The sequence below is a fragment of the Hetaerina americana genome, unplaced genomic scaffold, assembly GCF_022747635.1.
Source record: "Hetaerina americana unplaced genomic scaffold, ioHetAmer1.1.p SCAF_16, whole genome shotgun sequence".
NCBI lineage: Eukaryota > Metazoa > Arthropoda > Insecta > Odonata > Calopterygidae > Hetaerina > Hetaerina americana.
In genome coordinates, this window is record NW_027286719.1 from 2615607 (window position 1) to 2642536 (window position 26930).

At 37.3% G+C, this 26930-nt stretch overlaps 1 protein-coding gene across 1 annotated transcript; it reads left to right on the top strand.

Annotated features, from left to right (window-relative positions):
• The first annotated feature begins 16076 nt into the window (after positions 1-16076).
• Positions 16077-26593, top strand: LOC139687054 (GPI mannosyltransferase 3-like). The gene is made up of 5 exons (XM_071584157.1): positions 16077-16108; positions 16694-16795; positions 21909-22094; positions 25204-25405; positions 26507-26593. The coding sequence occupies exons 1-5, from the start codon at positions 16077-16079 to the stop codon at positions 26591-26593; spliced, it is 609 nt and encodes a 202-aa protein (XP_071440258.1).
• Positions 26594-26930: the final 337 nt, after the last annotated feature.

Sequence of the window (26930 nt, forward strand, 5' to 3'; positions counted from 1 at the left end):
GTTTTCTTCCCACGGCGTCACGCAATCTTATTAGAACTTCAAATTAATATTCTTTATTGATCGTCTGACCTTTTGAAGCAAATCGTTATTTATATAAAAACACTCAACGTGTCGACTATCCGAGAGATTCTGAACGATTTCAATTCCGAAATCCTTCCCCAAGGCGGGGGAACTACGAGCACTAGCAAACTTACGCAAACGTATCGAATTTCAAAACGAGATCGCGGATTATGTAGAAATCTCTAGCAGAATGATTGATGCGCTTGATCAATCAATAGGAATAGAGATTATGCCCTTATTGCGAAGGGGCTACGGCGCGAACGAGGGCATGCCCTAAGGAAACCCTGACGAACACAGACAAAACATAACGGTACAGTTAGGTAGCGGTTCTCAGGAGATCGAATCGGCAATCAGGTCTATGGTAAAAACGTTTTGGATCACTCCGGAGAGATGGATTTTGAGACTTAGTATATTTTTCAGGCGATATTTCAATAAACCTGATTGAAAAACGGAACGATAGATTCACTAAGAAGATTGAGATAAATTTGAGCACTGTTTTTGTTCGTGAAATCCGCAACGGCGAGAGAGTAAATGGATGCTTCCCTTGGGGCTATCAATCGACGCGTGTAAGAGCTAAATAATAATAATAATAAGGAACAAAATTAGGAGGCATACCCCAAAATATTGATGGAAACATCTGGATTCCAAGGGAAAGGGTTCGGCTGACATTTTACCGAAATTGTGGGTTTCGAATTAAGGGAACATGATTACATACCGCTTAGAGGCTCTCAGTACACCGGGCCTACCTAAACAAGTCGATGACACAAAATATACAATAAACGGTCATAATCATGTCATCTTTTTCCAATACGCAACTAGTGCTAGGAACATCCCGAAAGATTCTCCAAGAGTTTCTAAGTACGATACGAGATAACTTCGCCGGGGTGATATAAGAAACTTCGTAAAGCACCCAGTCAGGCTAAAAGATGTTACAAAATTCGTACCGGTTATTAGCATACGAATAAATTTATTCGGATTACATGAATAAATAACGTGTATCATTTGAGAAAGCATGGATACTGAGATTTCAGATCACTATGAATTACCATTTACGACTAAATAAACGGCTCATTTATCGTATAAATGTTTTTAAAGGTTTGTTGATTCCCAAATAACTAAAAATAACACCAGAATATTCGATTGCAGACGCTCTCTTACTTATTACTCTTTGAACAGACTAAATTAAATCAGCACATGCAAATGGTGTAATGGGTTTGGGATAAACGATTCAAATGACAGCATCAGACGAACCGGATACAAAGTTAAATTTTACACGCATAAATAATTCTTTTCGAGTGCCATGTATATTATCCGCAGACTTAGCATGCCTTCTTGAGAACGTTAGTTCCTACGAAGCTTCTTCCATGAACGAGAGATAAGAAGTAAATATTAACGAGAGAATGGAATCTGCAAAATACAGCTCTTGCCACGTGGTCTCTCCCTAAGGATTTAAGCCACCGTACTTTCTCAAACGAACAAACCCAGTATTCTTAGGGCATTTGAAAAACGAGGCAGAGAAAACATCTGCTTAGTATAAACGGACCATTCCGACGAGACAGTTCACCCCGGAAGAAGAGAACTCGTTTCACGAGGCTCAAATTGATTGCCACAGCGAGAGAGAATTGAACGTGGAGACCACGGTCACTTAAATATTGGTGGATCACACTCTTTTCGTAAACTGCAGCTAAAAAAACCAACTTTCTTCCATTCTCCTTGCACAATACATTTAAGTCATACGATGGACACCCTCGTTTATAAACTAGAATACGACCGTCGGGAAATAAATATGATTTTTAATTCTGAGGAAAGGTGGATTTCCACTGCCAAATCCATCGAAAGTAATTTCTTTTCTAGATATATCTGTGCCTTCCGTTTCATATATGCCTCATAAGCCTATCAGAAAACCTTCTAATTGTTAAACCAGGCTCTATATTAGTCTGATTAATACATCACATAAAATTTTAAGTGTGATGAAGACTGTCACAAATAAAGTCCTCCATTGATTAAAGTGAACTAACAAGTAACCAGGTATATACCCTAATTTTGAATTATTTATTTTAATTTAATTTACAATGGCCCTCCCTTCATGCTACGAGTTGAGCCCTAACATTTTTGAAAATGAATTTATCACAGTGTGTCTGATTTCCTTGTTGTATTTGTCATGGTTACTCGAGTGCTATTTCTGTTTGCAAGAAAATACCCCATTGCAGAGGTCGTTGGTCAGAATAGTGAGCCTACTCCAGTTTCATAAGAAAAACCATGATCAGCTCTTTTGCGGTTAGTGGTGGGTACTCTGATGATAGGATATGCCATTGAAGCAGTTAATGATGTCATTATAGTCCTGTTGGTAGCCTATTCAGTAACAGACTGTAGCACTGTATGTAATTAGATTGTTTGTGTGTGCATTTTCCTCACAAGTCTTTTAAATGTCCTAAGTTGGTTAAAATCAATATTGTAAAGGGCAATTGGATGGTTAAAAATCAATCTTTTAATGGCGAAAGAAAAAATGTAGGGAAATATTTTTGGTGTGCCTAAAATTTCAATCCCAGAACTTCCAATCCATCCATCAAAGCTTAAAATAATAAACGTAGCTCAGTTTTGTTGTTACAGTTTATTTAGGACTTAATATCAAAGTGTTTCTATGTTCATGTTTGATTGGTTGCTTTTCAAAACTACACATATATGATGCTTAGAAAATTTACATTTTTAATGAAACTGATATCATATACTGTTTGGTGTGAATCTTTAATTTTTGGTACAATGCCCAGATGCCTATAATTATATATATATATATATATATACAAATATATAAAAACACAGATGTAGATTTTTAGAATATAGAGACACAAAGAAAGGACACTCACTCACTGTGAGTGTCCTTTCTTTGTGTCTCTATATTCTAAAAATCTACATCTGTGTTTTTATATATTTGTGTGTCGCCGATGAGCGTTCCATTTCGAAGATATTTTATATATATATATATATATATATATATATATATATATATATATATATATATATATATATATATAATGTACCAGGTGATGCAAAAAACTGGGCTTATGACCCTGCCAGCAAAGAAACTCCACAGGTGGAAATGTGGTTCATGATAGTTGTAATAACTACAAATAATTATGAGACTGGAGAGTATGAAAACTTTTTATGCATAAATTTAAATCATTAATAAAATTTGTATTTTACACACGGGAAAACACTAAGGACACAACTGTCATTAAAAAAATGTATAAAATGCCTTCAAATTCCACAGATGCCTACAATATAATGATCCTTAACAAAATAGCGTTTTTGTTTGATGCCAAATAGGCGAAAATAGATGAGCAATTAACATACTGTTGAAACAAACAATGATTTCCTTCAAATATGAGAATTTAAGGAAAATTCTATCTTGCTTATTCTATCACATTTCCACTGACTATATTTCAACACACTTACTTTCACAGAGTCATTGTATAAAGAAATTCATAAACCATAAGAGAGAAACACAACTGCCAATTTACTAGACGAAAAATACAACTAAACACTCACTGGCAGGCACATATCCTGAGAACAGTATGCCAATAAAATCCCCTGCAGTTGGATCTCCAACGTCTACAAAAGAAGTTATTTCATCAAGCAAATTTACTGATTCCACACAACCAGCGTATAGCATTGACAAATAAGGGAATTAATGAAATTGATTAAATTATTAATTTATTTAATTAATTAAAGGGCAAAGAGAGCAATTCATTTTATCTCTGCATACAGCTTTAATCTTTTTCCATTTGGTTACGAAATTACTCTCATAAAAAAGTATAGGCATCTGGGCATGGCAATAAAAAATTAAAGATTCACAGCAAACAGTATAGGAGATCAGTTTCATGCAAAACATAAATTTCCTTGGAATCAGGCATGGCAGTGATGTGTAGTTTTCAAAAACGACAAATCAAACAGGAAAATAAAAAGCACTGGGCAAGCAAGCAAGCAAAGTTCTGAGATTGAAATTTTAGGCACACCAAAAATGCATTTTCCGCATAATGTGATTTCATTAGAAGATAGTCAGAGAAGATAAATCATGCAACAAAACTCTTATCACTCACTTTTTATTAAACTAAATTCCTTGAAAAAAGAAGTATTTATTGCTTCACTATCTTTCTCCATAGTGAAGAGGTAGCTCCATAATCATTTTGACTGGATTAAGGATAAGCACTCGTTTTATGGCATTTATCGTTTACGTTCGTTCAATGAGGGGATGTGGTAGTGATGGACAGAGCACTGGACTGCTAGCCAGAGGTCCAGGGTTCAACTCCCGGGCATGCCTCTGGGCATCCTTGGCTTCACCCAAGCTGTGTGATACATTTTGGGTACAAGATCTTCCCTGGGAACCATAGTTGGTACACCGAAAGGAACTGGACCCCTTTATTACAAAAATGACCCTGAGAATATTTGAATTTCACAGCGTTTTGAACTTTTAAGCCAAGTGCACTCTACCATCACCTATCAAACGAATCTTTGGTTCGATAAATTTGGTTGATGGTTATTCAGTGTGAAAGTTTTAACACCACCTAAGGATTTTTGCGCTGCATCACCATTTTGGGTTACCTGCCTTCAAACCTTCAATTTTTTTACAAAACTCATCATCACTGGTGGAATGAAGTTCAGTCTACAATTAATAGTAAATATACCAGTGTCAGGTTTACCTTCCAGTAAATTTTGTAGAAACCTTATCCCTATTTTCCAGTATTCTCAGGATCAGGAAGTTTCCCAAATCTTAATGTTAAGGGAACAATATTAGTCAGCCCTGTGATTTGATGGAATAATTCATTTTTCTTGTGCTGATGGCCAAATAAAATGTTAGATTCACTTGCAGTGGATCTTATGATTATCAAATGTCTGGAAGAGAGAGGAAAGTTTTAACTGTAGGAATTTCGAAATGAAGGTGACTTATGATGGACTGAGAATGGCTTAGCCTACCATAGCTACAGAATACAATTTATTCTGGGATTGGGAGCATATCCTTCATATCACACTCTTCCTCCTGAAGTCCTAGCCAAGGCATGGGCAGACGGGCAGATGGACAGGTTTCTCATGGGGTGGGCACTCCGAGTGAAACCTGATGCATTGTGGCCAGTTGGCTGCAGTCCGACTCCCCACTCGCACTCCCACAAATTGCTTGCTCATTGGTGTGCTCGCGGCTCTTAAATGCCTCCCCAATTCTTCCCTCTCCATTTGCCAATAATTTCAGAGCCCTCTGTGGGCCCCCTCCTCCACATCCAGATTTTTCTCTTACCAAAGCCAATGCTATAAAGTGAAGCTAATCTTTCTTTCAACTTTCTGTTACTCATTGGTTGATGCTTCTGTTGAGGTGCTCTGTATTTAATGCTTTCCCTTGTATAAATCCTATATATAGTATGTAAATACACACACACACACACACACACACACACACACATATATATATATATATATATATATACACCCAAGCTTAAATTCTTTTCCATTTGCTTTCACTGCTATTCTGTAAATATTTTATTTATTTAAATAACAGTTAACGGAAAAATCGGCAAATTGACCTTTGCAATAAAGGATTATTAACAAAGATAACAAGGGGTAAAAGATAATAAATAATAATAACAAAATAGATAATTGTAAAATATTGCCTGGAGAGCTAGTAGATATTTGGTTCTGGGGAGGTTGAATAGGAGACCTAATAGAGGCCTAGATATAGAGGTAACTTTTATGTGTAAGGTGAAAGTTCATAAACCTAGATTTAAATATTACATGTAGATTATGAAAACTAACACTTAGGATGGAATAGTCAAAGAGAGAATGGGAGGGTGTAAAAGGGTTGGTGCATAGAGTACATATGAGGATTTTGGATTTAGTGGGGTTGATCATGAGCTTCTTTGCACAGCACCATTCACTAAGAGAAGTGAGGGCATCTTGGAGGGCAGTCAGTCAGAGTGGCTTTCAGCTTTCCTAAAAATTTTGCAGTCCTCAGCTAAAAGAAGAATACTAAGTTGAAGAAGAGAACAGGGTCAGTGATTTCATCAGTATAAAAAGCAAAGAGAATGGGGTCAAGAACGCTAACTTGTATTACACCGGAATTAAGGAGAGATAAGAAGAAGAAATACCACTCTCTGAGATCTGTTAGAAAGAAAGTCGGTGAGTGGATGACCTAAAAGGTCAAGTATATTTTACAAGTTATTAAGCTCATTTGACAAAAGTACATGATCAAAAATGTTGAAAGGCTTTGGAGAAATGGATGTAGAAAACATCAAGTGGTGAAGACAGCTGGAAAGATTCAATGATTTCACTATTTATTATTGGATGATAAGTAAGACTTGAGCAACCTAGAAGAAAGCCATGTTGTTGGGGGAACAAGGAGGGAATTGTGAGGGAAAGAAAACAACTATGAATAACTTTTCGAAAAGGATGGAAAAACTGGGAGAATGGAGATATTTAGATAGTTATCAATATTGTTCTTAGATTTTGATTTTTAATAGAGCTGATACATATGCTATTTTCCATTGGCAAAGAACCAGCAGAGAAAAATCTTTTGAAAATTACTGAAAGGTGAAGACAGTGATTTTGAGAAAGAGAGTCCCAGTGCCATCTATTATGACCAGTAGCCTTATTCAGCGGTAAGGATGTGAGAAGATTAAAGATTTCATTGGGAATAGTGGAAGAGTGAATGAAAGCCCTTGGGTGAACTGCGTCATAGTTGTTGAAGTTAAGTGGGTGGGGAGAAATCAGCAATACAGAAATCATTTAAAGTGTTGGGACAGAAATATTTCATAGGACCAAGCTTCAGGGAATAGGAGATTCTGGTGGACCTTTTCCTTGTTTTAATTGAAGTCCAGAATCTTATTGAATTTGCCTTTAAATCCTTGGTAATTTCCCAGCTTTTGTAACTCAGTAACTGTAATTGTAACTCAGCTTGTGTGTGATGATTTGGGTGAAATTTTTTAATTACCATGCTGGATCCTTGTTGCAAAGATTGTTGGTGGCTTCCTTAAATAACTACAAGGGTCTTCATTTGGAGATTTTGCGGATGGGGATAAGGTCATTTATGACTCCATTGAGGCAACTTTGGGGGTATGTGGCTGGGGTGTGGGGCAAGTGGTAATTCCAAAGTCCCATGGTCGGAGGAGAAAATTTTTCTGCCAGAGGACATGTATAGCGTGATGTCAAGCGTGAGAATGAGAGCCAATGTTGCCATATTTCTAGTTGGTTTAAGATTACATTGCCTCAACCATAAATCCCTAAGAAAATGGTCAAAAAAGAATTTTTCATGTGTGCTTCAGGGAACTCCTTTGTCATGGGAGGTTCCATTGATGGATAAACTAGTCTCCAACAATGATCAAATAACCACGTGGGGTATGGATATGAAGCAGGGTTCAAAACAATTCTCAAAGACTGTAAAAAAACTACTGGGGGTCAGGGGAGGCAATAAAAACGAGCAATGTGGCACTTTACATTGCATCATTGCAGAGTACTGAGTGAAAGAATCACCAGTTTAGCCAATTCTGGAACATGTTTCTGTCCAAAAAATCTCGCAGTTTGTATCTAGATCACTCCAGTGTTTAGATAAGAGGGGAGAGTTAAGTGCATACTAATAATCTGCCAACCCTAGCTCTGCGGTCACAGCGAAAAATATCGTTAGTTGATACTAAACCAAGTTCATTGTCGCAAGCCATTTTATTCAGCCAAAAAAATCCATAAAATGTCATTGGTTCTTATTTATTCAACATACTGTAATGCTTACTACATTTCCTTACTCTCTGAGAATTCTAAATGATCTGCAAAATTTCCTGATTTCTGTTCACTCCTCGCCTTACCATCATTTCATTCATTGTTTTTTCAATCCTTATGCTGACTAACTATGCTGAGTAATCTTAAATTGAGTCGACAGCAAATAGTATTACTATTCAGAAAATTCTGTCTACTCTTAAGGGAAGGTGATTTACAAGGGTCAGAAAACTGTCATTCAGGGCTGTGAGTCAAATAGTAAGTGGTGGGGATAGATCTTATGAGTGTGCTTATGGGGTCAGGGTTGGTCAAACATGAGAAAACAAGCTTTGCAACACTCCTATCAATGATCAATGTTTGGGTTCAAATTTTTCATGAAAAGACTGCTCTGAACCCTCAATAAACAGTGCTACACCAACAAACTTAAATGCATTAATTAAATAGTGGTCAACGACAGATATGCACTGGACATCATACACAAATGATAATCAATAGAAAAAAAATTACGCACCTAATAGATACACCATACTTGCATTGCAAATGGACTTTGCTGTGGCCACAAAGAAATATATCTGTGTTACTCCCTACTGACCAAAGGGCTTGATAATATTTTCAAATGAGTTAGCTTAAACATCGCATGTATAAAGCGCAGAACACTTCACGACTTGCTGGGTAATCTCAAGGACAAAAGATTATGACCTGAGAAATCTCTGATAGACTAGATTGAATGCATCACTCATGAACATACATATGTAGTAGATATTCAATAAAATCCCACCGACAGGAAGCTCAAAGAACAAACATATGTTTAAAGCGGGTCCTTTGTAGGATATGTAGTCACCAAAAATTTCCTTGAGACAGGATACATCATTGGATCTAAAGATCTCACACAACTGAAACCCTTCAGTAAAAAAGAATAGATGCCACATGGGGAAGTTTATGTATTCACAGACATGAGCAAAATGTCTCGTATGATGTACTTCATGCTAAAGCTATGCTAAACATCCCACCAGTCAATGGTCACCCCAAAATACCAATTTTGGAGTTGTTTTGTCTTTATGTTATTTCCTAATCATTTCCTTATGTTTAAACTCATTGTAAACAGTCACAAACACTGAAGCAGATGTGCCATGAACTTCATCCAACTTGGCTTTGATCTCTTGTGGAGTTAATCCTCTCAAATAGAAGTATTAATACTTGATTGTCCGCTCATGCATTTGCATGTTTTTGTCACCAGTATCAAGTGGCTGCTCAGGTATTAATATGTGCTCATGTAATCTTCACGTTTTTGCCCACCGGTGGACTAACTTGGAACTATTAAGACCTATTTCTTTCATTTTTATAAGTCTAGAAGCTTTTCCCGTTATTTTTGTGAAAGTTTAAGGTGTTTTTGAGAGAAATTGTATTTTTTTTAACAGGTAACTTATATTGTTACCCCTTACGCAATCATGGCTGTGGAGAACAGAAGGAGAATGAGCAAAAATCATATTTTAAACTGTTTTTGCCTTTAATTTGTCTGATGTCCCAAGTCATGGAGGAACTGATGGAAGTCCTGACAAAAACAATAACGAAATCCAAAGTGACAGTGTGGAGATTTTGTGATTACCAAGAAAACTGTTAGTGCTCTACTTTTGTATTATTCCGGTGATTTTGAAGTTGATGATAATAATGATTTGACTAGCATGACGAGTGGCAATGTTTTATTTTGGTTGGAGAGTGACATTATTCCTGCTTTAGAAACATTTTGCTGGCATACCAGGTGTGAAATTTATGCCACATGATCCAAAAAAATGTGAGGGGCATAGTTAGTTTATTGATTAGGATTGACCTCTTTTCAATGATGGTGGAGAAAACAAATCATTACAATGAGCAAAATGCTCATAAATATAATGCAAAGAATCTTGAAGTTTGAAGTAGCATAATGTAACCATTGGAGAAATGACAAATGTTTAGGATCGGTCATCCTTGTGGGGCAGGTGCTTAAAAACAGAATAAGTGATCACGAGACACTGAGCCCTCCCTCTAACAGAAACACGCATTGCACAATGATGAGAAAGACCACTAAGTGGTCAAAGAAGACAGTGCTGTACTCGTTGAACAGTGCCTCATTTAATTCTTTTAGGGGGTGCGTGTGTGGAGCTCACACATGCAAATGGAAAACAAATTGTGTATAAAAAATTCTTTCATGAAGTTGCAAGACAGTGGATGAGTCACAGAGATACAGAGGAGCCAATCTCGGACACTCGAGAGAGAAAAACATTCACATTTTTCCAACAAGGTGTACTCCTAAGATGGACCTGCCGGGAGGACTTTCAGTGGAGATGAAAGAGCATAAAGTAGTTTATGCTGGGAGCAAGAAAATTATTCACAGACCTTGTAAAGTATGTGCAACCGAGAAGTGAAACCCACTTAACTTGTGGCTTTTGTTGTGTTCCACTTCATAGAGGGACATGCTTTGAACATTACCACAATCTGGTTAATTTCTCTGGTGTATATGCATTTAAAATTTCATTTAAAATATTCAATAGTTCAGGAGTTGTGTGTGCTTTATTGAATGCTTATACCTTCCATGCAGAGGCACAAAAAGTGGCCGGCCCCTAGGGCTGGTAAATTTAAAGAGCACCAGCACGAAAAGTGTTAATCAATACACAGAGGTCATTTTTTTCCATATTTCGAAATAAACAAAAGTTTGTTGCTTTAATGGACTATGATAATGAAATCACATGATGGCTATAGCTGACACCATAATAGCAGTCTAATGAGAGATAAGCTGTATTAAAAACAAGCCTTTTCCAATACCATGAGTGTTGACACCATGAGGATTTTCCAAGGAATTATCAAAAGAGTCGCATGTTACAATAAATATAAGAAAGTCAAAAGAATTGTTTACTAAATATTAGGTGTTAGGATATGCTCATTACACATGTAAACCACCTTACATTATTAGGAACTGTTTACTGGTCAATATTGGGTTTTGGTGGTTTCACTACCTAAGCACTGCAATATTTCAAGGCACCACCTATAATGGAACCAAAGGAAAGAGCCAGCATCACACGAAACCCCTCTTCAACTCTGCACGTACCTCCTACATCTCTTCATTCCATCCAACATGCCCATCCTCTCTTCCCTCCACTGTCGTGCCTCCCCAACTTCCCCTGAGGTCACAGTCTTTAACATTCCACTGACAATCATCATATTACAAGGGCTCTCCATGAAGTAACCTCCGTTATGCTATAAAAAATACACTGGAATAGGCACAAAAAAGTTATTATTTTCATCTCAAAACTACATATCTCTACTATTTTTATACTTATTCATCAACAAGATTAAACATTTGCCGTTTCTCGGAATTAGTTTTCAAATTCCTTCAGAATAACATCCTGACACCTGAGATATCAGCCAACCTGTGATGATGGCATCTTGAAGTTCCTTGTCGAAGCGAGCACAAAACATGTGCAGTAGCATAACTTTTCAGTCGTGGTTCCATGCAACAGAGTCATAGAAATCTGTGGATAAATCCAAGGATTCCGATATCATAAAATTCCGGTTTACACAAACTTTTTCATCAATTTTCAGGTGCAATGCATTGTTCACCATAGACGGTGGTGGCCACTTCTGTCATCATCATCATGGACATTTGTCCCTTCACTCATAAACGAACGACATCACTGACATATTCAACTCTTGTCAATCATCACATTTGGTCCATAGAGAGCACAAATTTCCCTATGATGAATGCCACCAGCTTTGAAGTTTTTTTTTAATCATTAAAAACCTTATCACTGAACTCACCTCACATATGGTGTGAATTTCAATTGAACTGTTCATTTTAACTGGCTGCTGCAAACAAACAACAAGCCTTCCAACCACTGCAATTCAAGGCGTATTGGCCTAATGGGTGCGTCAATACAGTGACCATTTGGCTCTCTCCACACATCCTCACGCTACACAAAAATGGTAATTACTTTCTGTACAGCCGTCGTATTTATGCGTACACATATTTTGGGGTACACAGAATCATTGACTTCATAAATTCAAAGCTGAAGGACTTCAGGTAGCAGGACATAAATGTGACCATGCCAATGTGTACTGAACCACTTGCAAATGCAGCAAGGGAGGGGCAACATATTGGTGGGAATACAGTTTTGTTGCACACATTGGTTAACTTGTGCTAACCAGCACCAAAATCTCCTAATAAACTGGGCGTGCAGTAGAATACCATGGATTTTCTATGAATGAAAACTTGGTTTAAAAGTAAGCTACAATTGACATAGAGCATAAATGAGGTGATCATTATTGACTTCAATACTTCCTTTCTGAAGTATGAAACAATTTGGATAATAATGAAATGAGATAAATGCCTGGATAGCAGACTTTTAGGTGTTTGGGTACCTGTAAAATTATTATGCATAGATAATTTTCTTGTAACTCTGGCCATTGCAGAGGTTGAGAATTGGCTGCATGAGTTTTAATGTTTCTCTTTTCCCCTTAAGTTGGAAGGTCAACATTTCTGGTTCCTGTCCGGTTGGCGTGTGTCATGAGACCAACAGCATTTGTGGTTTGGCTTCCTTTCTGCATTTATCACTTGTCTCGAGTATCTAACAAAACTGCAGTTATTTTTAAAAAATATTTGCCTATTGGGTAAGTTGTAATTTATAATGTTTACATGATTTATGTCACATTAATTGCACAATTTCTTGAATTTAAGTTGACATTCTCCTACCTAAAGTAATACTTTCTTGTGCTTGCAGTATCCTCTCCATTGCTCTGTCAGTATTAGTTGACAAATACTTTTACGGAAAATTAATATTCACGCCATGGAACTTTTTTATGATGAATGTTTTCAAAGGTGTTGGTGCATTTTATGGGATTCATGGATTGTATTGGTACGTATTTTGTGGTTTGCCCGTCATACTGGGAGTCAACCTCATTCCCTTCCTGTATGGGTCTTGGAGAATTCTCAAGAACAAAGAGCCAGCCATCGAATCAGTTCTCCTATTTGGTATCACCAGGACAATCATCTTGTTTAGGCAAGTATAGTTCTCTATCAGGTTTTGTAAGTGTTTGGCATTTCTTTCATTAATAAAATGAAGGAATATGCACTAAAAATTTTGTAAACTAAAGTATTGAGTAATGAATTTGAGTGCATTGGGTGTGAGTTTGTGTGTATGTTTATAATATCCATTTGTATTATGGCTCTGTGTGGTGAAATTGGTCATATATTCAACATGAATTCCATGGGTAATTATGGAAGATGTGGTGTTCATCATGGGAATAAAAAAGGAAATTCAGTGCATAGGTTACTGACCGAAGGAGCTGTGTGTCAATCATGGGGAAAAGTAAATTGAGGGATTGTGTATTATTTGCAACCCAGTTGCACAGATACATCTACATTGTTGCAAGAGATTACCTTTGCCCTCTTTCCCCAAGGACAGTGGTTTACCTTGGAATGTGACCTTTGAGGCAGGGGATTCAATGGCAAATACCCCCTACTCTCGACCAATTTACATTTTTTTTGGAGGTCAGAGGAGCGGTAACCTTCATGCTATCATGACAACAGAGTATTGGAAATAGTAGGCCAGTTAACAATCAATTGAAGATATTTTTGTAATGCACTACATTTAAAGTGTAATTTAATGTTCCATTCTATGGTGATTTTCCATTTGAAATCAATTCTAATTAAGTGACCAGAGTTTTTGGCATACATTTTTCAGCAATGACAGTGGTGTAATGTAATTCCAGCAAACAAAGAATTATATTTTTTTAGGAGATCGACCAAATTAATTTTCATATTTAATACGAGGGTCATCCGGAAAGTAGTACCCGTTCGTGAAATAAAGACACAAAAGTAAATATTAACAAACATAAAAAATTTTATTTGAAAGAGGATACTTTAAACTACTTCTCAACATAATCTCCAAGCAAATTAAGGCATTTGTCATAACGTGTGACAAGTTTCTGTATTCCTGCTGCATAGTCCTTCGCCGCCAGCTCATTGAGATACGCGAGGGACCCATCTTGCACAAATTTTTGCATAATGCAGATGGTGTTTAACAATTTCATGAACAATTGTTCGAGAAACATTGGGAAAATGCTCACAGATGTCATCAATTGTGACGCGCCGATCGTTCCTCACGAATTCGTCAACTGAGCTCACCAGTTGGTCTGTAATGACAGACGGTCTCCCCGAACGCTCATCGTCGTGTGTGTTCCCCCTCCCCATGTTGAAGTTGCGACACCACCGCCGAACAGACGACTCGTCCATTACATTGTCTCCATACACCTCCTTTAATTGGCGATGAATATCACATGGGCGAACGTTTCTTGCATTGAGGAATTTAATCACTGCCCTCACTTCACAACTGGCGGCGTTCTCAATTTTTTTAAACATTGTAAACAATCACAGAAACAACACAGGCAATGCTAGCGTCACGCAACTTGGCTCAGAGAAGGCAGACAAGCCACTGAAGCTATCTGACCTCGTCCAGCGGCTACTCGCGTAGTCAGCACTTCATGCGGCACGAACGGGTACTACTTTCCGGATGACCCTCGTATATTCTATTGTTTCAGGCTTCACTTCATGGAAGTATTTAATATCCATACTAAAAAGAAAGACTCGTACTTTTCCACAGATTTTATTATACGGTACTACATGGTATAGTACCGTAAAATAAAATCTATGGAAAAGTACGAGTCTTTCTTTTTAGTTTCATATTTAATATTTAAACTATTGTATTAACTGTATGAACAAAGTCTTATTTGTCATTTGCTATGAATGAAGTTTGCTAGCTGCCATCTTACTGGTCATTAATTGTTTTAACTATCAGGGTATTTTGAAAATAGAAAGTATACATAGTGGGATACGATTGTATTAAAGGATTAAAATATTCCTGGGGCCTCAAGAAGATATCATGGGAAATTGCCATTTCCAGGGGTGTAAATATGAGGTTCCTCTGTATTTCAGAATGACGTACCATGTATGCATGCATTGATATTTTATGCTCAATTATGTTTGAATTCCTTATAATGCATTATCACTTATAAAATCAGTTTTCCTATATTTTTCCCTCAAATCAAAATTCAATACACATTAACATTCAGGTAATAGCAATTTGAGGGGAATAGTCATTAATTGCGATTATTGCTTGGGTGCATGTGGGCAGTTGGGAGGGGCAGCGTTAAAATATGATGGGGATCCATCATCACCTTTCCTTTTCATCATATATGTGTGGAGGAAGTGTTAAAAAAAGGTATGAGAAGAACTGGGGATGAAAGCAAAGGTGTGAGAAGGACTGGGAAGCTAGAGCGGGTGAAACAATTGACTTATCTTTTAATTTTTGGACTAGGATTGTCAAAGTAGTGAGAATGCAGGAATTCAAACTCAGAAAAGAGGTGAGGAAGAGGGTATTGATGAGAGGGCTATAGAGTAAGGACATCAACAAATGTCTCGTCAAAACTTTGATGTGGAGCATGGTTTTCTACTGCATGGAAGAATGGTCAGTGGAGCAGGATGGTATAGGATTGGAGCTTTTTGAAATGTTGATATGGAGAAGATGATGTGGGCAGATAGGGAAACAAATGAGGAAGTACTAGGTATGGTGGGGGAAGGGAGGCATATGTTGGGAGAAATCAAAAGGGGGCAGAAATGATAGATTCAGAGCATATTGACTGGTAATGGAATGTTTGAGACTGTGATATAGGGTAGAATGTTAGGCAAACGAAGAAGGCATGGGAACAGGATAGAAAAATTGGATGTATTGAAGGGAGGAAGGAAGTATGGAGAGGTTTTTCTGTATTTTTTGGTGTGAGATTGTGCCTTGTTAGGTTAGGCCTAGGAATGTAGGCATATTCAGTCTGGGTCAGCCCAAAACCCACGTTGAAGTGATAGACCCTCAAATATTATCATGCAATACTATTAGATAAAAGCATGTGGAGTAAATCTATTGATGCCTAGCTTTTGTACAAAATAGGTTTCATTCCAAAAATGCTGTTGGTCATTCATGGCTCATTCATAAGTCTATCTAGTATTCAGAAAACAAATTGAAATTATGTATCAGCATTCAGAATTTTCGAGGTTTAAATATGCATTGAATGTTCATTGCAACAAAAAAATCTCTGGATGCATGCAAATTTAGTTTCCCTAACCAAGAAAGTTTTCTGTTCTGCAAATAGCCCTGTTCAATCAAATTAGCATGTTTCTTGAGGAATCAAGCAACAAATTTCATGGTGTAGATTTTATGCTCCCAAAGCTTTGAAAATTAAGTAAGATGGAGGCAGGGTCAGTGTATTTCATGGACAGGTATGAGCAGCATGACACTGAGAAAATCAGCAGATGAATAATGCATGTGTTGTCAAATGGACATCTAATTAGCAATGAAATGGCAAGAGCACCGACATATTTCATGTTGTAGTGTTGGTGTCATGGGATATTTAATGCAATCTAACCTTATTCATAGATATCTAATAACTGGGAGATTAAATGCAAAAGTGACATTTCCGTACAAAATTGTATGCAGTCCCTCACACAATAAATGATTACTGAGGATTTTGAAAACATTTCTGAAAACTTAAAATGTATTTGCCAACTCAAAAACAAAGTGCCATGTTGTGCCATTAGTCATATTGAGATGAAAATATTCAAAGAAATCAATTTCAATGTTGACATTGCTGTAAACAGTGGCCCACAGCCATCATCCTCCTTACCATAGGAGTGGTTTTGAAAAGCACACCTTTCACTCTCATCCACTAAACTGGAAATTCTGAGATCTGCCCTCTGGAATTTTGAATGGTTTCTCACTCTGTCAATTCGATATTATGAATCAACCATTGTGTCAACATTTTAATAAATTATTATTGTGTTAATTTCATGATGATGCCAATGCAGCTTCCGGTCACACAAAGAGTTCCGATTTATCCTGGCAGTGTTGCCGATGGCACTTTTCATCTGCTGCAGGCGCCTCTCCCAATGGAGTCGCAATGCAAAAAGGTGGGTATTATGGGGGTTTGACTGATCACCTCACCATCCATTCCCAGAAAAGCCCACGTGGCCACTTGGGAATTCCTCCCGCAAAGCACCCTGTGGAAGTATCCATGATACTTTTTTCACTTGAACCTTGGGTTTTTTTTCCCTTCCCCCCTTCCCTTGTTCTCTTCCCTCAACAATTTTACCCTGAAACTGGGCATCTGACAGCAACGGTCTGTGGCAACTGTCTGCCGTTTCCATTTGGTCCCTTCCAGCTTTTTCCGCCGGCATGTGACCTCCTGTTCACTCCCCTTGATCTGTTCTCCAGCTCGCTCGGCCCATCCTATCTCCTCACTCTTGCACTTGCTTCTTTTTCAGGCAAATTTTTTCAGCCAATTTGCGTATGAATATTGACATCTTAAATTTCCATTCATTTGGATTTAGTGCCCATTCATTTGGGCAAAGACCTTTTTCAGTAATCTAGTCGACAGTAGTCACGTTTTTCACTGGCTACAACACTCTTCGGCCTTCTTTAGTGATGACTGTTAAATAGGAATGTGGAACAGAGAGTGGATGTTGGGGGAATCGTGTTTCCATTATAATTTGAGGCACCACAAATTTGACGTGCCATGTGGAGTATTGTTGGACATGACAGACAATCTGGTAGAAATGGCAATTTATGCTCTCAATTTTCAATATACTGACTAGAAAATATTTGCCTCTTGTACTATATGTATTCTTGTGATTTTATTTATTTTGCATAACCAGTTATATACAGGTATATAGGGTGGCCACCAAGTACTGAAAAGCAGGAATTTGGGAAAATGTATAGAATTTTTCTATTTCTTTGAAAACTCAAAATAATTGGGAGGGGCTAATTTTTCTATAAAGTAGGGTACATGATATCCAGGATCCAGGAATTGTAGAAGCAGTTAGAGTTATGTTTTGAGAATCCTATGGATGACAAATTGCTAAAATCAAAACTATCAGAGCATCTACTGTGGTGATATCAGTGTAGGCGCTGCAGGGAATGGGATAGTTCAAATTCATTTCCATAAAATCAAAAAACTGCCGGAGATATCTTGGCAGTTACTTAAATGGAGTCATCCACTTTGTGCATTGAAAGGTAAGAATTTGTAATCGAACCCAAGTTGCTCGATATCTGACCAAGTGCTGTAAACTGTTCAGCTTGCAGTAATTGGTCACAATGCCATGTTCCTTAAATGCTATATAAATACACAATGTATGAGAGGACACAGGTAGCTTCTCTGAACCGACTGGGATCTGGGTTTGAATCTCAGTCAATGTGGACGATTTTCACACCTACTAAAATGCCTGGATATATATGTAAAGTGCAACTGCCTGTACTAGGAAACTGCAAAGCTTTAAGTTTCAATTCAATTTGGTAATCAGTTGAATGTTTGGAATCAAAGTTCAAAAGGTCAATTTGTTAAACTTAAATATGACCCATACTCACAAGCATATGGTATATTTCAAATACCACCCATATTTACATAAGATCATATTTGAGCATTGCATCCAACATTAATGCATTAAGTGTGTATTCAGGTACAACTTGCTAACATTCAATCATCAAGAGTGAAAATACAAACCGATTGTGATCATTTGGCACTGTTTTTCTAATCTGACAATTGCCTTTTACTGGTTGAAGAATTAAATCACAACTGTTATATCTTAGGTAGAAATCAGAAATATGCCACACTATCTTCCTCCATGATGTTTAATAGACGATACTGGTGGTGGGTTCATTACATGCACAATCAATACATGTACTAATTTCTATATATTTTAATGATTAATTATTTGAAATAGTTACTATATATTCTTGGGGCATGGCAGCAAACAGCGGGTGGAGTGGCTACTGAGTGGAGTGCCTGGGCTTGGCTTTGTGTGATGTCTCTGTTTACACACTCGGACAGCTTCACTCAAGCTGTCTGATATATTTTGGGCACCAAATGTTCCACAGAAGTCACTGTCAGCATGCAAGGGTGTGTGTTTTTTGCATGCCATTGGGCTTAGTATGAGGGAACCAGCACCACACCAAACTTTGGGTTGATTACTGTGCTGTAAATGAAGTATTCCCATTTGCCCCATGCAACATTTTCTCTGGAATAACCCAAAGAAAAGCTGTAGTGATTCTTTTGGGATTTTTGTGGACCTGTTCATGATCCAATACCTTCTGTTAAGTTTGAGGCTTACTAAAAGGTATAAAATAATGGTAACTGTGAATAATATAACCATGGGGAATAAACAAAAGTCAAAACAGGTTACGATAAATGGGATATTGTGTACATCTTAGCCTACTCTTAACGAAAGACACCAAGGGGCCCATCGGATGCTTAACGTCCCATCCGACGGACAGTGTACTCACCCAAAGGTTCCCTCCACAAAGCACCTCAAGTAGGGATTGGGATACCACTGAAAAATATCTGCTGCCGCCAATGGGACTCAAACCCTGGCCGTCTTGAGGTGGGAAACCAGTGCATTAGCCACCACACCAATTCAATCCTCACATGTTTCGTATAATTTATTTAGGACTGGAAACATGAGGGTACGCACATATCTGGTACACAAACATAGTAGATGTCTTTTGAATGTTTGGTACTACATTGCAATTGCTTTAGTATCTAGAATCAAGGCTTAAGCCATGAAAACCAATTCCAAGTTGCTCCTATGATAGTTTGATGTTGATTTGAGTGCACAAAACATTGTTTTTTTTTTGTTTTGAAATTGATTAAATGTGTTTTCCAGTTGGGGATAGCATCAAGAAGTGATGACAGTCTCATTTTCTTTTAACTCTTTTCCAGTCACTGCTACTTCATGCTATCCTGAAGATTACTTGAAATTCATTTCCTTTAATCCTGTTTTGATTTTGATCTCCAAAATGCATCCTTCAACTTATTTCTCTTAAATGAGTTGCCACTGTTATTACCAATGCTAATGAGCACTGCCCTGAGTGATATTTGATGGAGTGTAATTTGAGTGTGGATCTGGTCAAGTTCCATTAATCGTCAACTATCTTCAACATTCGACTCCTATGAAATTTTGTGATAATAGGTATTTACCAATTTTGTAGTACTTATTTGTACGGTGAGACTTGGTGAAGTACATTTTTGTAGGGGGGGGAGGGGAGACAAAAAATGAGTGTGTGTGTGCCAGGTAAATGGTAGCTATCTTTATCTTCCCTTATCGCATGTGTAAGCAGCCATCCAAAACAGTGAAAGTAGAGGCATCATTTAGGAAGTAGTCATTCAAGTCTTTTGATCATCAAATTATACAGAATACTCTTACAGAATTTCCATGCATTTAATATTTTTGTGTGTTTTGAGCCAAAGATGTGGAGTAAATGGTCAATACATGTATGTAATTTCATATGCATAGTACCACAATAAAATCAGTATTTTTTATTCCAGCATTTATGTTTTCATAACTTCCTAGTTGTTAAATTGATAATTACATGTTGCGTAATTTCTAAGGGAATATGAATGAAATGAAAAAACAAAAAAGCCTGTGGTTGTTAGACCTTAGAGCACGCCATCTCTTAGAGGAAACATGGCACTCTCAGGTCTAAACTGTTAATAGCAGTTCCTCCATGACAGAAAAAGTTTCATTAGCAGTAATTGAAGGTTTATAACAAAGGAGCCAACACAGCCTGCAGTTCAAATGAATACCAAGTTTAGTTGAAAACTCCAAAAAGGGCCTTACTAGTTAGACCAAACCTTGTTTGACTTGCTGGTCATCAGCAAAGTTGAAAGCAACTGTTAGTATTGACGGTCAAATGTGCTATTTTGAATCAGCTTTAACAATAAATATTTCTAAATTGGGGGATATAACTCTATCTATTTTGCTGCCATAACTGTAGAGGATTGAGTTGGTGCATTGTCATGTATTCATGCCAAATTTCTTAAATGAATGTCATCTCCACGCTAATGTGTGAAGTGAAACTCTACTGTATTAATAATATTTATTGGTCCCAGGACTTTAAAAATTAAAATATAGGACAAATCAGAGAACAAACAATCAGCTGTTTCCGTGTTCCAAAGATTCCAGAAACTCTTCGACTCTTTAATAGCGTTTATCTATCAGAAAATGCTTGAGATATTTCTTGAAAGTACCCCTGGCAGGAGCAGATTTTATGCCTTGTGGCACATAGTTGACAATGTTGATGGCCACATGAAAGGGACTCAGATTATACATTGCAGAAGAGTGGCAGAACTAATATTCATCAGCACTCTGCCGAGCATTATGTGCATGTACTTTAGCTTTGGTAATTTTTTGTTCATATTATCCTTAACATACATAACTAAGTAATAAATATACAGGCAAGGTAAAGTTAGAATTTTCAATTCTTTAAAATAAGGTTGAATGTGGTGGTAGTTTTGCTTTACATCTTTTTTGCATTATAAAAACTACAGAAGCCAGGTGATGATCCCGAAAATATCATTTTGTAGCTCATGTATGACTGAAAGTTGGTATGAGTCAAATTGTACATAAATCACTGTTATATCTAGCATGCATCTGGCTGAATTGGGTGGGTTCAGAAATTGGATTCCAGAAAATGAGTGCCTCTCTTGATAATAAAGTCGTGGATCTAAAATTATATCACTAAACTTCTGGTTTATTCACAGGGTATATGTTACTCAAAATATAGGCTGTAATAGGTGACATTTTTACCATGTCCTTGTGACACTGTTTCATTGGACCCTTGCATGTTTGCAGTCCACTGTAATCAGTCCTAAGGGTGGACCTTACAGTTGATGGCAACTCACCTCCAAATACAAAGCTCCGAATGAGGTGTGTAAATTTAGAAATTCTGGGTGATCCCTCTGCCACCATCTGATTCCCATGAAAGCGTAAGCAAGGAAACCTCACACCCTCCCCTCTTGCTCAACTTGTGACCTCTCCGGAAGCAATCTGCTCATGGGTCCCCACCCCGCTTTGCATTAATGTTAATTCTAAGTGCAATAAAAATGTGGAACCAAAAAGGTAATGTGTAATCTAATTCATACTATTCTAATCATAATTCTATGATGAAAATGTAATGTTAAGTCATGGCATTGAATTACTTTATTTTCCACCCCGTTTCATGATTCCTGTTATGCTCTTGGTGGTGCAGTCCGCTGCTGTGGATTGTGGGTATTACGCTCATTATTGGGAATGCACTTCCTGCGTTCTACTTTGGATTCTATCATCAGCGAGGAACCGTGGATGTGATGGACTATTTAGCCAAGGAGGCCGGCAAATCTCAGCCAAAACCAAACTTCTTGTTTCTAATGCCTTGCCATTCCACACCACTCTACAGGTATTTTTGTATTCAATTGTTCCCGGCTCAACTTTGTGGAAATTCATGTTAATTAAATGAAGAATACAAAGTATCTTTCCACTGTCCTTTATTCGCGTTCAGCTAGTTGATTTGTACCTGACAACTTGATTAATTTGTACCTGATGATGACGCTTGAGCGTTGAAACTAGTTGTACGTGAATAAAGGGCAGTGAAAAGATACATTGTATTCTTCATTTAATTAGGTATTTATATCTTATCTTATTACTTTGTCTTTTAACAGAAGACAAATTGAAACCAACATTAAACCAATTATATTTGCATAAAATAAGATCAATGTTTACAATATAAAATAATTGTTTCATATGGGTATATGGTTCTCAAAATTGGGATACCTTTTATTTGATTGCCTTTTTGTACTTTTCACATCTTTAACTCAACATCACAGCTGGTCAATGGAATTTGTATTTATTACCAATTTTCATGATTCTAATTATGGGAGAATTGATTGCATAATTAGTTTTAACAACTTGAAAAACTTATTGGGTTTAATGGGTTACATTACTGAAATGGTTAATGTGCTAATTCTGGGCAGTCTATTTTATTTTATAATTTTTTTATCTGCATTGTACCCTGCAAGTCACCGCTGGGGTGTGTGGCATGGGGTGAATACTACACACCAGGCTACTTTTGACCCAAATTACTTTTCCCTACTAGTGTGGTCAGACAGCGTTATTCTGATCCCTTGTTCATGGGAAAAATGCCTTTGTAAATCTAATAAATAAGCTAATAATTTTTATTGAGGTGTTAGTCGAATCATTCCTTCTGATTTCCAAGTGAGGTCCAGAGAGTCAAGGAAATTCATGATTTTTATAATTGATTTGTTCTTTGGGAACATGCAACTTCCTGCCAATTAAATGCAGAAATTCATGTGGCACTTTTACCAACCATATGATATGTGTTATATATCTATTGCTAATTGCAATCACTAAGGTCCTCAATTATGCTTTCCAGGAGGTAATCATTATCCATTTCCCCATAGGCAGCAGCCGATTAGGTGTGTAGTTCATCTACTTCTCACTTGAGACTATTTTTATGCTCACCTATTTCCAATTTTGGGGAGTGGATGCGTGACAAGAAATACAATCCTTGCTGTTAGATAAAGTTTTGCTCATTGGAGTAATGGATTTTGGGTTATGATTCACCCTGAAGCATCAGTTTCATTTACCATCAGTTTTGATGAATTATTCGATAACGTAGAATACTTTCTGTGTTTGTATGTCTCAGTAGTTGCCGGTTGTCGTACATTGGGAATTGGGATCTATTTTCTGTTTGCAGACCACCCAACTGTAATCACCCATTTTAATGTGGTTTAATCTCCATAGTTAAACAACCCGATGACAATGCTAAAATTTGTTTCGCATAAACCTTAGTAACCAATTTATTAGCAAAAACTTAATGGAATGAACGAATATACACAAAAACCACAGTAATCAATCTGAAGGTTGGTTTGATAGGCAAAGGTAGAGCTCATCTCATTCCAAGCCTTATAAGGTGTATGAAGTGCACTCATCAGTAGTGAAGGGGAGAATAATTTGTGCCAACGGTAGCTCCCCAGGAATGTCTAGTGCCCAAAAGATGTCTCACAGCTTGGGTGAAACTCCTAAGGATGTGAACAGAGGCATCATTGGGAATCAAACCTAGGCCCCCCGCCAGCAATGCTCTTCTTGCAGGACAATATAAATTACAGAGATAAAAAAGCGAAGTGATAAAGGAAAAATGTAATAGAAATCAGCTCAACATCAAAGTGGGTCAATGATAGTTTGTGTGCAATCAGGGTTTATGGAGTGTAAGTGAGAGGTTTTTATTGCTGTCATTTATAAATTTTTTTAGTTTTTTTAAAGAGAGCTATCCAAGCCATAAAGTAATATGCAAATTTGAGAGTAATGTAATTTTTGGGGTCTGTAAATTCTAGGCTTCTCTCAGTTTACTCCAAAAAGATAGTGTGTTGGTTATCAGAGGGGTAAACGCTTGAATTCAAGGATCCAAAGGAATGGATACAATCCTGAGAACAGTATTAAAATGGGATGCATAAGAAGATAGTAATGGCTTTCAAAATCATAAACCATAGCCAGAGTAAATACTGATCTATTTTAGGAATCTTGCTTGTAATTTAAGAAATTGATAAAACTTCAACTAGTCTGCTTAATAGATCAGTATTTACAGAAAGTTGTAATGTTGATTTATAGTATATACACTACTCTGTTTGAAGTTATGGAACCTGAGTAAATGATCCTGTAGTTATGAATCATAAACTCTCCTTGCTTAGGACATTTCATGTCTCCTTCACCCAAGGTATCTCATCTAATTCTACTCAGTGCTTTCACATTCTCGAACTTCCCTCATGCTTGGTGTGGTCTAGGTTGTCTATGTGTATCTCGTAAGTCGATTAATGTGCATGATGCCCATTGGCTAAACCCCAGCCCAGGGGATCCAAGCGGGAGACTTACTTAACTCTAGAATATTTTCCTCAAGGGAATTATCATCACACCTGTAATTTTGGTCAATAAATGATCAAAGAGGAAGGTTGGGTGAGCTGAGACTTCTCAGGATGGGAATGCAATAGTTTTCCATTGTCTTCCACTGAAGTTTTGCGGCTGCTAAAGTAAGTTTTTTCATGCTTAAAATAAAATAAATGCTGTGGTGGTGTCCACCTTGAATTTTATTTGGGAGCTAGACTTTAGCACCCTCCTCTAGGCAGTTTGCTGCCTATTGTTTGATAGAGCAGCCGCATTCCAATTTTTGGTCATCATAGGATTTGGGTCATTATACCCAAGGATGGACTCTTTTAAGTCCTTAAGGGTACCTCTGCATATTGTCCAAGACTGATTATTTGCCCGAGTGCGCTTCCATCCTTTGTGAGCTATCCAAACATTTGCAATTCAGTGGATGCATTTGATGGCTTTTCAGCCATGAGATGCTCTTTGTAAACCTAAATGAATGTGGTTAGTCATTGATAGATTGTGTCATAGCCCCAAAAAGCTCCCTTGGTCGTACCCACAGGGACCAGATGAGATGCCCCCAATCACTCACTTTCACTCACCTTTTTTGTTTTGCATTCACCTTTCAGTCATCTTCATGTCAACATCCCCACAAAATTCCTCTCGTGTGAGCCTGACTTCTCATCGAGACCCGGATACATGGATGAAGCAGAGTTGTTCTACTTGGGCCCACTTACTTGGATGAATAAGGCATTTCCTCGCAATGGCAGCCTGCCCTCACAAGGGACCATCTTAAGCATGATATTATGTGAAATATATCACATTGAAAATGTTAGTGGAAGTAATTATATACAAGACTGTTAGTGGAACTAGAGCGTAAAGAGAAAACCAGGTACGTATTTTCATCATAATTTTATCTGAAATGATATCAAACCCCTCACATTTGCAAGGGTTTCTCAATGCCCATGGCTACCTTCCTGCAGCAAAATTCTTCCATGCTCATTTCACTGAGGGCAGAGTGGGTGAACATGTGGTAGTTCATGCCCTTTCTGGTTAAGGATGGAAAATATTTCAGCATTAAAACGTATTTGAAAACAAAGTACTATGCCCTTGTGTAATAGATAGTGTTAAATTATGTCATTTTTATGGCATTTAATTTGGTTTTAGGAGTTTCCCTGAGTTATCACCATCTAGTCCATTTTCTTGTGGCCAAGATGTAAGTAAGCCACCTTGGTCTGCCACTCATTACTGTGGTGTTTAAGGCTATTTGAAAAATATGTCAACTCATGGAACTAAAGAAAATAAGTGATTAACCTTATGTGCAATTAATCATCAGAGCTTGATAAATGAAAAATAAGATTTTTTCGTGTATAAATAAGTGTTTACTTCAATCATTGTTACAATGTGTCTGAAAAGCATTGCTGATATTGAAAAATACTAGATTGTTTCATTGAAGTTATGATGTTAATATTTAGCTCTCATCAAATATCAAACAATTTTCTTATTAATTTGGATTTGGTGCAAGGCATAATGGGGATAGCATTGATTCATGTGCAGTGGTGAAGGGCTGAGCGATGAGTGGTGAGGTGAGGGGAGAGTGGTTGCCTGGGCAATGGATGGGGTAGCACTGGAATATTGCTCTTGTGTGCCCACTCTCTCGTTAGCAGTTGTTTTTTCATCGTCACTTTTAGAAAGTAACAAATTAATTAATGTTATTTATGTTATATGTCTACTTTGAATGGAATTTAGGATTTGTCTTAATGCACCAATGGATTAGTTTATTGTAGTGGTATTTTATGTGCAATTTTTCCATGGACCATGTGGAAGTTATTGAGCAGAGATGCCAACCCTGATAAAAAGGTATTGCTGGCACTGTAACTTCAGGGTGACCATTTACCATTGATGCCATGTGAATACCATTGGTCTTTTCAGTTGGGCTCTGATTTTGATTTAACATGGCTTGGTGGTGTTTCAATTATGACCTTAGGTTCTGATCTAAGATCAGAGGCATTCTGCTGAAACTACTTTACTCATGATATTGGAATTCTGTTGTGGTGTAGATAGTTGTAGGTATCCATCAAAAGCCTCTGGCCATTGGAGGCACTCCAGAGGCATCAGTGCTGGACCCATTTGAGACAGTATGAAAAATTGCACTGCCAAGCAATTATAAAAATTCATTTATCCATTCAATTGTGATAATGAGTTTTGTTAGCTGATTCCAGTAGTTGATGTTGAAGAAAAATTTTAATATTGTACATTTTATAAACTCGTTCATGGAGGCTCAGAAAATCGTTTTACATGCATATTTTATTTGAAATTATGTTAATATTATCATTTTCTAATTTGTATAATACCT

Coding starts and splice junctions, on each gene's coding strand:
- LOC139687054 (XM_071584157.1), top strand. CDS start 16,077: ATGGAGGCAGGGTCAGTGTATTTCATGGACAG. Junction 16,796..21,908: donor TGGAGTCGCAATGCAAAAAG/GTGGGTATTATG, acceptor TTGGTGGTGCAG/TCCGCTGCTGTGGATTGTGG. Junction 22,095..25,203: donor CATTCCACACCACTCTACAG/GTATTTTTGTAT, acceptor TTCACCTTTCAG/TCATCTTCATGTCAACATCC.